The sequence below is a fragment of the Priapulus caudatus genome, unplaced genomic scaffold (genome assembly GCF_000485595.1).
Source record: "Priapulus caudatus unplaced genomic scaffold, Priapulus_caudatus-5.0.1 Scaffold50, whole genome shotgun sequence".
Taxonomy (NCBI): Eukaryota; Metazoa; Priapulida; class Priapulimorpha; order Priapulimorphida; family Priapulidae; genus Priapulus; species Priapulus caudatus.
The window spans coordinates 64716-76641 of NW_014577111.1; the positions used below are offsets into that span (position 1 = coordinate 64716).

At 43.9% G+C, this 11926-nt stretch overlaps 1 protein-coding gene across 1 annotated transcript in view; it reads right to left on the bottom strand.

Annotated features, from left to right (window-relative positions):
• Positions 1 to 203: 203 nt before the first annotated feature.
• Positions 204 to 11926, bottom strand: part of LOC106820861 (cAMP-specific 3',5'-cyclic phosphodiesterase, isoforms N/G-like) — a 101523-nt gene continuing 89800 nt past the window's right edge. Inside the window, exons 12-18 of the mRNA XM_014825454.1 lie at positions 11455 to 11609; positions 9157 to 9279; positions 7571 to 7753; positions 7017 to 7119; positions 5828 to 5996; positions 3432 to 3662; positions 204 to 230 (exon numbers count right to left, since the gene is read on the bottom strand). Coding sequence (XP_014680940.1) covers positions 3518 to 3662; positions 5828 to 5996; positions 7017 to 7119; positions 7571 to 7753; positions 9157 to 9279; positions 11455 to 11609 — 878 coding nt within the window. The 3' untranslated portion in view covers positions 204 to 230; positions 3432 to 3517. The remainder of the gene's footprint in view (positions 231 to 3431; positions 3663 to 5827; positions 5997 to 7016; positions 7120 to 7570; positions 7754 to 9156; positions 9280 to 11454; positions 11610 to 11926) is intronic.

Consider the following 11926-nt stretch of genomic DNA (forward strand, 5'->3'; position numbering starts at 1 on the left):
TGACAGGTGATGTGTGTGTGTGTAGTGAGCATGTGTGTGTGCGCATGGTGTGTGCGTGTGCTCGTGCGTGCGGTTGTATGCGCGCGTGTGTGGCTAGCCTATTATTGCTGACATCTTTCCTGCTCCGCTTCCTCCTCCTCCTCCTTCTCCTCCTCCTCCTCTTCTTCTTCTTCTTCTTCTTCTTCTTCTTCTTCTTCTTCTTCTTCTTCTTCATCACAGAGCATCACTAACTGCAACATTCAATAGAAGACACTTTTCACAAAAAGTTCCGCGAAGTACCACTATTGTCGTTACGTTGGCACACGATAAAAACACAGATTCTCGTTGCATTAATTTACGCGTACGACCGAAGTTTTTTTTAGCAGAAACAAATTATATTAAAACGTTAATGGAACCTGCCGACTCTACTTTTGCTAATCGCTTGCATGTCTCACAGCTTTATGTAAAAAAATCCTCAGTAATCTAACGATGTTCAACAGACAGTTTTATGTATAGAATCTTTAATAGCATTACAAATGTTAAACTGACAGGTTTATGTAAAGAAATATCAGCGATCTCACAAATGTTTAACAGAACAACTAACGAAAAAAGAACGTTCCTACGTGTGAAATGTTAGACTAGTAGTGATGCACGACACGTGACATGTGTAAGTTTTCGGCAGATGGGGGCAACATCAGCTGGCGGCCGGCATGCAATCGCACGTAATCAGCAATAATATACTCCTATATACCACCTACATATCCACAGCATCGCCAGCGACACCTTCACCGTCGCTTTAACCAGTTCAATATTATCAGTCTAATTGATCAGTAGATTTGATTGTAGTCGCTGTAAAGGTAGGTATATTGTTGCTGATTTTTCAAAATGTACAGTCCCCATGTTTGATATCAAAGGCCGTCACTACACTAATACACCACGTTTGGGATAATTGGTCTTGCCAAACAATTCTAAGACACTATAAAATAATGCACAGGCTCATACGTGCTGATAGAAATACCTTCTACGTTTAAACTTGAAAACGAATAGCGTTTTAAATTCGCTTCCGTCACATACGCCAGCCGAAATGCCTAGTAACGTCTTACAGTCGACAAGCCACGAAAACTAAATTTGCCCATAGGAATTGAAAACGGCGATGCGAGTGGCAGTGCTACAAATACCGTCACCGTAGAAGTCTGTAGCGAATCATCCAGCTACATATAATAAACGATACAGCCGACTGGAGACTGTGACTATATATCCGTGTTATAATACTCGTCCCGGGACATGGCAAAGCTCACGCTACGTTGTTGCGTGCACACTTAATAGTCAACTGTGTACAAATAAACGAAGTAAAAATAAACTTGAGTAGATGGGTAGATGGGTGGATGGAGGGAGGAGGTTATTTAGCTTCATTAAGGCCCGGGACGAGCATATAAGAAGGAATATAAAGGCGAGTCCGTTGCTATAATTTGCTACTCTGCTCACATGCCTGGCCGCTGAAACATCAACCAGAATAGATTGTACAATATAGAGAAAACAGTGTAATCTCAAAGATTAATGTAATCGCAATTTTTCACATCATTAATTCTTGAAAAAACATTGCGCGTACACGCACGCAACACGCAAACTGCCACTGTTTTAACGTGAAAAAATATACGATAATATAATATTAAATTCTATATTATAAGCCAAAGATATTCTAAGCGAGATAAACTCGATAATGAAATAGTAATCCTATATCTATTTGGCAAGACCCACTGGTATAACGCTAAGCAATACACGGTCGCAACAATAATGACATTTAGATCTATACTATTACCGTGGGGAAGCGCGCGATCGCACGCATAAGTGCAACACTCATTTAGAAACTCCTACTAATTGATCATTGCACTGATTAAGGTTTAGGTTTGTTATCAAAACATTTTAGGTGTAAGTAGATCATCACACACACACACACACGATTCTGTTAGTTAGCAAAATTAGTCATCATCATTATTAGTAAGTTTCCTACAGATTCATACACAGCTCATGTGATTTTATGCGATTAGAAGACTTACCCTGTTTCTGTCTGTATGCGTGTGCTGGCGTGCGCGCGTGCGTGCATGTGCGTGTGCGTGTGCGTGCGCTATACGAAATACAAGATCTATAACAATGCGAAATGCTGCACGTGTTTAGAGCAGACATGAATGCGTACCGCAGGTAGTAAACTTAATGCTGCATTGCTCGTGGAATTTGCTCTGGCTTTACGTGTCTTTTGCTGTCACGATTCGGTTATATATTAGTGCGTGGATTGCACAAGATAGCGTGCAGCTCATACAGTTTAATTTGGTTTTCCCGCTGGACTGGAGTTAAAGTCTCATTATTCACGTTTAGTCAGGAAGTAAATCTCACGATGGTTAAAACTGACAGCTGCTAATCTCGTCTACACGCGCACATTGTTAAGCTACTACCCACCCACTCCAGTATTTACACATATATCTATGTATATACATATGTGTGTGTGCGCGTGTGTGTGTGTGCGCGCGTGTGTGTGTGCGCGTGTTTGTGTGTGTGCGTGTGTGTGTGTGTGTGTGTTGTGTGTGTGTGTGTGTGTGTGTGTGTGTGTGTGTGTGTGTCTGTGTGTGTGTGTGTTGGTTATACTAGTGTGGAGATGGGTGGTCGTAGTAGCTTAACAATGTGCGCGTGTAGAAGATATATATATATATATATATGTGTGTGTGTTTGTTTGTCTGCTTGTTTGTTTGTTTGTTTGTTTGTTTGTTTATCAACATTACAAGCGGGTTCTTGAATGTGATATGACTGACCGGTTGTTTTATGATGACGATGTTGCTAGTGGTGGCATTAGTTTATGTGTCGCTATGGTGATGCTAACGTTATATCGTTAGCTTTGCAATGAGGCGCTCTATGGTTCACGATCTATACAGCGAGTGATCTCTCCCTCTCCCTGTACCTGTGTCTTGCCTCTAGCACGTGCGCTTGCGGCGCCACCCACCGCTTTTGTGAATGTTATCGCGGAGTGAATCGCGCCGTAAAGTAGGATTCAGGGAGAGATGCACTGATGAGTGTTGGTGCAACACGATGAAAGAGAAGATGCAGGAGGTAAGAGAGGAGGCAAACCAGCAACGATGTGATGATATTAGCACAGGGCAACTTATAGCATCTGTGCACTGAAGACAGCAACAGCTGCAGCAGCAACAACAACATCATCATCATCATCAGCAGCAGCAGCAGCAGCAGCATCATCATCAGTAGCATCATCATCAAGCAGTGACAGCTCTACCATGCTTTCTCGGAGCTTGCATGCACTGGGAGAATAGTTGGAGGTAGGTAGTAGGGTTGGGGGTGGGGATGGCATACCACAACGCTCAGTACAGGCCCCATGCGATTCTGACGTTTAATTATAATCAACCACATCTAAGACTTCCAGTGCCGCGTGCAAGCAAGCGCCTTACCGCGCGTCTCTCTCACAGTCGGCCGGCGTCAGGCTGGCGTGTTGCCCGCGTGAGCCACGCACGTGTACACGCGGCCCGCGCCACAATCACGACTTTGGCTTATAGAAACTGAAGCTTAGTTTTTGCTGTATGTCGGAGCCGCACCATTTCCATGGTCGCAGTTTGGCACCCCAACCGCGTGGGCCTGATTTGGAGCCGCCGGCACTGGCGCGTGCGCACTCCCCATCGTATCTGGCATGGTCAGAAAACCAAGGAGTCAATACTGGACCCACACATCACCACGTCCCCACATCAGCACAGGGCGTTAACAGCAGGCGTCTCTCTCTCACACACACACACACACACACACACACACACACACACACACACACACACACACACACACACACACACGTGCAACGTCGAAGTCCCACATACGCAGAGGCACACCCCCACACAGCTGGGAACACTGCTGCCACCTGGCGACGGTTTGACAATGAGGAATTCGTCTCGATCGGAAATGCATCTAATAGCTGTAGGAGTGAAACAGTTGCACTGTCGCTCTGCATGGTTTCTCTCTGTGTGTTTTCATGTGATCTCGTGGAATATAGATTGAAATAGGAACTGACGTCACAAGTCTCAATGGAAAATAACACGAAATATTTTAAAGGCTGATCGAAGCTCAAACAAATTCCTAGGGGAAGAGAGAAATTTCCTGAAGCGTGATTCCGAGGGGCTGTTTTTTTAATTTTAAGAAATACATCGCATGTAGGATGTTGGATTAGGCTGATAATGAATTAAGGGAATACTCCTGCTTATTTATTTATTTAATTTATTTTTAGGATTATATTTACATTTATTAGAGGGTATAATATCCCGTTTTTGCCTCGGTCGACAAATGATGTATGCATGTATTCATGCGTGGTTACATTGTAAACAGGATCACCCCAACGATAGGGATACATGTTTTTCACAGCACGCCGGCGTCGTGGTGGAATATATGTATGACGTCCCTTAAATCCTGGTTCAATATACTGTCACGTCAGTTAAGCCAGAGTCCGGATCAAGCTCTCACATTTAAATATACTGAAAGGAACGAAAATCGGTAGGAATATGTAGATTTTCTGTCACAATAAGCTAATGATTCTGTATCCATGACAACCAGACCTACGCTCGGACGGAACATCACGTCAAGATACAAATACTCTAAAGTTGAGTTGAAAACATCATGAGATCTGCTTTGGCCATCATTTACTATTAAGTGCAATTGTTGCTGCCATAGCAACACTATGCATGGTAAGCATTTGTTCTACGTGATAGAATATTAGAAATTTATCTGCTACGTAAACCTGTGATTCGAACGCTCACTAATCCACTCAGACTTTGATGGCAATGATCAAATGCTGATTACTGAAATAATCCTGACACATACGCAGCCTGTTCTGCTAGCATCTACGACAAATACGACATACGCATATACGCTCTCCTATGACACTATTTGTCATAGGAAGATTCTTCCTATGACAAATACGACATACGCATATACGCTCTCCTATGACACTATTTGTCATAGGAAGATTCTTCCTATGACAAATATTGTTGTATGTGTTGTGCGCGTCATATGAGTTTAGGAGCGCTATTATTAACACAAGCAGTAAATTTCAGCTGTAAAGCGGAACGAAGTTGACTCGCCAATATTTGTCATAAGAAGAATCTTCCTATGACAAATAGTGTCATAGGAGAGCGTATATGCGTATGTCGTATTTGTCATAGGAAGATTCTTCCTATGACAAATAGTGTCATAGGAGAGCGTATATGCGTATGTCGTATTTGTCATAGATGCAAGCAGACCATGTTGACATACGTGGTATATATGTGGAGGAAGATACGGCGGTAGAGTGAAACAATGCAGGAAGACGTGTCAGGTGAATAGAGAGTGACAATAGTGTTGGACTATTATGTTTTACTGCTTAAGGTGCCCACCAATCACCGAAGCATCTGCAAAACATACTTTTACCACTAATACAGAGACACGAAGCAAACAAGGCAGAGCAGAAAGAACTGAAAAGAAAGAAGTATCTCTTTAACACATCTCATATACAGCAGGTTCATACATACTAGCAGAGTTTAAACTGAAAAGTCACCGGCAAGCAGATCGAAGGGTGCAGAAGAAAGAATACAGGGCAGTATATAACTTTCGATGGTGCGACGGCGTATGTATACACATGATACACATGTATTATACGTATACGTTAAGACACATACGACGAAACTCTACCGTAACAGTGTTTTTATTCACGCCCGCATGCCCGACCCAATTCAACCATACACACACACACACACACACACACATTCACACATCGCACAGGTCAGCAACCATCGCTGCCGCGTGCGTGCGTGCGTGCGTGTGCACCTACCTGTTCTTGTCGTCGGCAGACGCGTTGTCTGCGTCGTCCAGCGTCATGTCGAACTGGAACTTTCCGTCGGCCTGCCTCGTGTCGCTCACGTCGTCGTTGTTGTTCGTCTCGGCGTCGTCGCAGCCATCCTGAGACGACGGACTCAGCGGGATCTGACTCTGATACCAGTCTGTAAGAGATGCACGGGCGTGCGCACGACACAGGAAGCTTATTAATTAAGGTGACACCAACCAGTCTCTCGTCAGTACATTCTCCATTAGTGACACGTCTATGGCTCAATATATGTGCATAGTGAGGCTATCTGCCAGTGATAGAAAAAATCTCATTGGTTCACCTTCATAGAATGTAGGATGAAGTGTTATGATCGTACAGCGTGTGAAGCGATGACGTAGTGTAGGTTATCATCAACGTTAGTATCAGTGATTCGTTCTCGGAAACATGATTAGTCTTCACATTAGTCTTAACGTTAACTTTGTCCTGGTCTTTGTCTTAGACCGCCAATAGCAACGTCACAAAGTTCACAGGCACTTGGAGCGTTTCAATAAAATAGAATGCTAAATAAACACGAAATCTATTTACTACCAAAGTCTTAATGTTTCTCTACTCTCCTTCACCTAGTATTATTGCCGACAAGCCGTGCTGCAAATGCTCTAACGACAGCAAACACACGCCCACCGAATGCACGCTGCTACGCTGCTGCGCTGCTGCACGCTATGCACACTTCACATAAATATAGAGATTTTTATTCTAGATTGGAAAATCAACGTTAATACTAATGTTGAGACTAATCGTGTTTCTGACAACAGGGTCCCTGATACTAAAGCCGCCTGCCCTACATTATCGCTTCACGTGCTGTACGATCAAAACACTTCATCATATTAAGGTGAGTGAAAGCGATCATAATATATTCTATGACTGGCGGATAGCCTTACTACGCACATATATTGAGCTCAAGGGATTAAACGATTGCCGTCGTGACATCTGACGATGCATTATAATCAAGCACACTAATAATTCATGACAGCATAAGTTAACAGCTTCTAGTAACTGATAGGAAAGACCTACAGCATGGGATTAATGTGCCACATGTTAAAGATACCGTGCGACCGCGCAACAAAACAGTTATTCAGTTATTTGGTATTCATCTCTTTACTTCCGCGGTATAATAAACATTAAACAAGCTGCTTACCCCTATTCTCCTCTAGCTGATCGAGCATTTCTTGTGCATCAGGATAAACTAGATCCGCCCATGTTTCCCATAATGGATGAACGATGTAATCTATGAAGCCAACCTGAAAATCAACAAAGCACATTACACACACAGCCCTGCACCGTACAGATACACACGCACGCAGCGACACAAGTCAACTGTAAACAAAACTAGGCTATTATCTCAACCATGCACGTGCATGTTTCACCTCCGGACTTCATGGCATCTCAGTAACAAAACAAAAACAACAACGTAATGTTTCATCTATGCACACGAATTCATGATTAATGGACACTATAAATGGTACCATACCAATACATCAAAATAGAATGTACAAAACACAGAAATAGCATAGAAATTACAAGCAACGAACTAATAAAATGAAATGATGTCTCTCGTGCAGCGGTCACACAGTCTGTGAACCACTCAGTGAAACTAAGTCTCAGTCTTAATCTAGACTAGACTAAGTCTCAGTCAAACTGAGTCACTTGTGAAACCACTCACACCAACGCTTCGCTGCGGCAGTGACTAACCTGCGATTTTTCAATGGTGGCGTTCTGACGGTCGCACATCGGAGAGACGTCGAGTCCTTGCGCCTTCTCCTTGTCTCCCTGCTGGAAGAACTCCTCTGTGATGCGCGCGTTGAACGATCGGTAGATCTCCAGCGGCTTGGTAGGATTGCTCAAGTCAGAACAATGCACCATGTTTTGTAGCACCTGCGAGAAGAAATGCCATGTGGGCGTTGGCACTAGCAAGTAGCAAGTACTTCAGGGTTTAAGCTAGACGAAAAAACTGTTAGCAATTTGGCTAATTTGGTGTGAAAATGTTTAGCCAAATCCTATACTAACTATGTAATGTAGGCGTGTGTATTGCGAAGGCCACTTTAATAATCTTCGGTCTTTTCCAGAAAAGTGTTGGTACCGAGTAAGCAATGAACACACGCAGTGTACCTCATGCTTCGAGTTAGCATGTAGCGATCTCGTGTAGAATTCGAGCGGCCTGCTAATTAGCTTGTAGCGGTCGCTATAGTTGGTAGAATAGTTGGTGGAGTTCAGCCTTAAGGGCCTAATTAGCTTTAGATTTTTGGCGAATTTACAATGAAATTTATTCGCCACATTTAAATATAATTCCCATCTGGCGAATAAGCGAACGACAGCCCCAACCAACTCCCCAACCCTGACCGACGATGTACGATGAAGCTATGCGAATTACTGCTCAACCGATGTGCCAGCACCACAGCCCCGCAGTGAAGCTTTAACGACCGCGCGCGAGAATAAATCACGTGGGAGATGCGCGTCTGCTAAAGCGGGGTGGGTGGGGGGGGGGAGGGGTTGGCTGGTGTTATTGTATGTGTGGGAGGGGGGAGGGTGACTGAGTGTGTGTGCTGGGGAGGGTCACTAAAGTTGTGTTTGGGAAAGGTGACTGAGTGTGTGTGTGCGGAGGAGGGGGACTGAGGGTGTGTGTGTGGGTGTGGGGGGAAGGGGGGTGACTGAGCGTGTGTATGGGAAGGGTGACTGAGTGTGTGTGTGAGGGGGGAGGGTAACTGTGAGTGTGTTTGAGAAGGGTGACTGAGAGTGTGTTTAGGAAGTGTGACTGAGGGTGTGTTTGGGGGAGGGTGACTGAAAGTGTGTGTGTGTGTGTGTGTGTGTGTGTGTGTGTGTGTGTGTGTGTGTGTGTGTGTGGGAAGGTAACTGAGAGTGTGATTGGGAAGGGTTATTAAGAGTGTGTTTGGGAAGGGTGACTGAGTGTGTGTGTGTGGAGGGGGGAGGGTAACTGAAAGGGTGTTTGGGAAGGAGAGTGGAAAGAAGTTGGCTGAACGACTGAGTGTATGTGTGGGTGGGTGCCAGTGTGCAGGCGTGGAAAGGTACAGAAGGCGATGGTACTGCCTAACACTGACCTCAATATTCGCCAAAATGTAATCGGATCAAGAGCTAATAACACCTCTATAGGTATTCTCTAATAGAATCTAACATACTCTATTTATTAGCTATTTATCAGCTTATTTCCTAAGCTATAAATCGATATATAATATAAGCCATCAACCAGTATTAGTAAAAGTATTATAGATGGTACTATAAGGCGTTGATATAAGCTGTTGATGGGATCTGTGTGAGCCTACCTGTATTCTGTCAGTGTAGTTGTCTAGAAGCAGCACTCCTGAGCCTGCGACCTTCTTAGTTTCTACCATCGTCTTCAAGTCGGCCAGTAGACTCATGTGTTTCGACATATCCGTAGCGAGTACCTGGGGAAAGGAATTACCAACATGTAGGATTAGTAGTAGAAATTACCAATATAACACACACATGTATATATATATATATATATATATATATATATATATATATATATATATATATCCGTGCTGTACGTATGTATGTAAATGTCTGGCCATCAACAATGCAATGCAGTAAGTAGAAGGATCAACGAACCAGTAAGCCTACCTAGTTAAATTTCACATAACATCACAATGCATCAACCATAATCAACTGTAAATGCTATTTTCCTCTTTTCAGTGATGAAGGAAAATAATTTAAAAACCAATTGCAATATATTCAAATTAGAATGAGTGGCTGGATAATTCCATGGGGACATGGTGACAGGATGAACATGTTTGCATTGCTGCATCACGTGTGTGAGTCAGCATATGATGACTGGTAACAAAAGCCAGGTATCTATGCAAGCTTCACTTTGCTTAACGAGGCAATAAAAATTTGCATATAGCCGACACAGCATACTTGTTCTAACACACAGTGAAATTCCGCAAGATTCCAGTTTAATTATCTTCACTGTTTAATATGGATGCACTGATTCAGAACTATACGTAGCCTAGGAAAATTCCTAGCAGGGCAAACGTTTGTGAATAACCCTAGTAATGACGAAGGAACAAGTCGAATCTCAAGCAATTAACTTCATATGGCAGAAGGCCAAATGAATAATCTTGTTAGAGTACTTACAGAATTATTTTAGGTTAACCTATGTTTATTAGTATATATAACAGGCCAAAAACAGGATTAATTGTTACTCAACCGTGAAGATTGGAAACAAACCGCTTACTTTTCGCCTCCTGCCAGAAGGCTTTCTCAAAGCTAACTGATGATGATCAGTTTTGACCATTAGATGGTGTGGGGGTCAATAGCTTAGTCCACACGTTACTATAAGCCTGTATCCCCCCTCGTCCCGGTTGATGTTCAGGGTCTTGCGGATCCAGATGGCCTCCTTAATCCAACGCCTGATTTTGATTGGCTCGCGATCGATGATCTTCGAATTCTCCCAATCGATGGTGTGATTGTCCTTCGCTACGTGGTCAGTGATCACGGATTTGGTGATTTCGGTAGCTGACCGTTTTCGTTGGGCCGTTGTGAACGATTTGGGTGCTACGGTGTCTACGTCCTTTTTGTGTTCTTTAAGGCGGGTTTCAAATTTTCGGCCGGTTTCTCCAATGTAACTTTTTTCACACATTGCACACGGTATTATGCACAGTCCGGCGTAATGTTGTGCATATCTGTTCTGTCCTTAGGGTGTAACAAAAGCCGTTTTAGGGTCTAAAACGATCTAACTGTTGAAGCCACACCTGCATTTTTTAGGTGACGTTGAACTACGTCCGTGACGCCTCTGACATAAGGTAGGACAATCATCGCCTTCGGTTTCTCTGTGGAGGTTTTCTTATGGGATGTTGTTTTTTCCCGTGATGTGTTCATCTCCTTGGACACTTTTTCGAGTGTCCAATTGGGGTAGCCGCATTTTTCTATTGCGTTCTTGATGTGGCGCGCTTTAGCTTCCCGGTCCTCACTCTCCGTTATGATCTTGTCCCTACGATCAAGTAGCGTCCGTACCACTGACAGTTTGTGGTTGACTGTGATTGACTGTCCATCTAGATCCGAAAGACCCCGAACATCAACCGGGACGAGGGGGGATACAGGCTTAGTCACGTGTGGACTAAGCTATTGACCACCACACCATCTGGTGGTCAAAACTGATAATCATCAGTTAGCTTTGAGAAAGCCTCCTGGCAGGAGGCGAAACGTAAGCGGTACGTTTCCAATCTTCACGGTTGAGTAACAATTAACCCTGTTATATATATTAGTCTACCAACCGAATGAACTTCCGAATTTAACTACCAACCGAATTTAATGAGTTATGTTTATTAGGTTTATGAGTTTATTTGGTTTCACGGTCAAGAAGGGGGGCACCTGCTCTTTCTCTTGTTCAGTCTGCAGCGTCTCTCCCCACATGCCACACACACGTCTGCTTTGCACAGTAGCCCCATCTCCCATCTCACGTCGTACACGACTTTAAAAAATCTATAGCCAATTTCCGTCTGCAGGTTTTTCTTTCTAAATTTAATACGCGGGAAGAAGGTCGGCGGTGGCAGGGGAGCAGGCGCATGCGCGGGAGTGGGGATGCGTATATCTCTCACCATGTCAATAGTCATCTTCCTGACTGTGTGACGCTGCTTGGCAGTGAAGTTCTCAAAGATGTTGCAGTCTTTCTGCTGGAGCAGCTTGAAAGCGACGGCTAGATGGTGGTTCTCCAGCACCGACTCATCGTTGTACATCACCGCCAGCTCCGAGCCTGCAGCAGCAACAGCAACACATACAACAACAACAACACACGTGTACATACAAGCACAGCAACAACGCACGCATGAACAACACACGTGTACATACAAGCACAGCAACAACGCACGCATGAACAACACACGTGTACGTACAAGCGCAGGCAACAACGCACGCATGAACAACACACGTGTACATACAAGCACAGCAACAACGGTGTTGTTCATGCGTGAACGTGTACATACAAGCACAGCAACAACGCACGCATGAACAACACACGTGTACGTACAAGCACAGCAACAACGCACGCATGAACAACACACGTGTACGTAC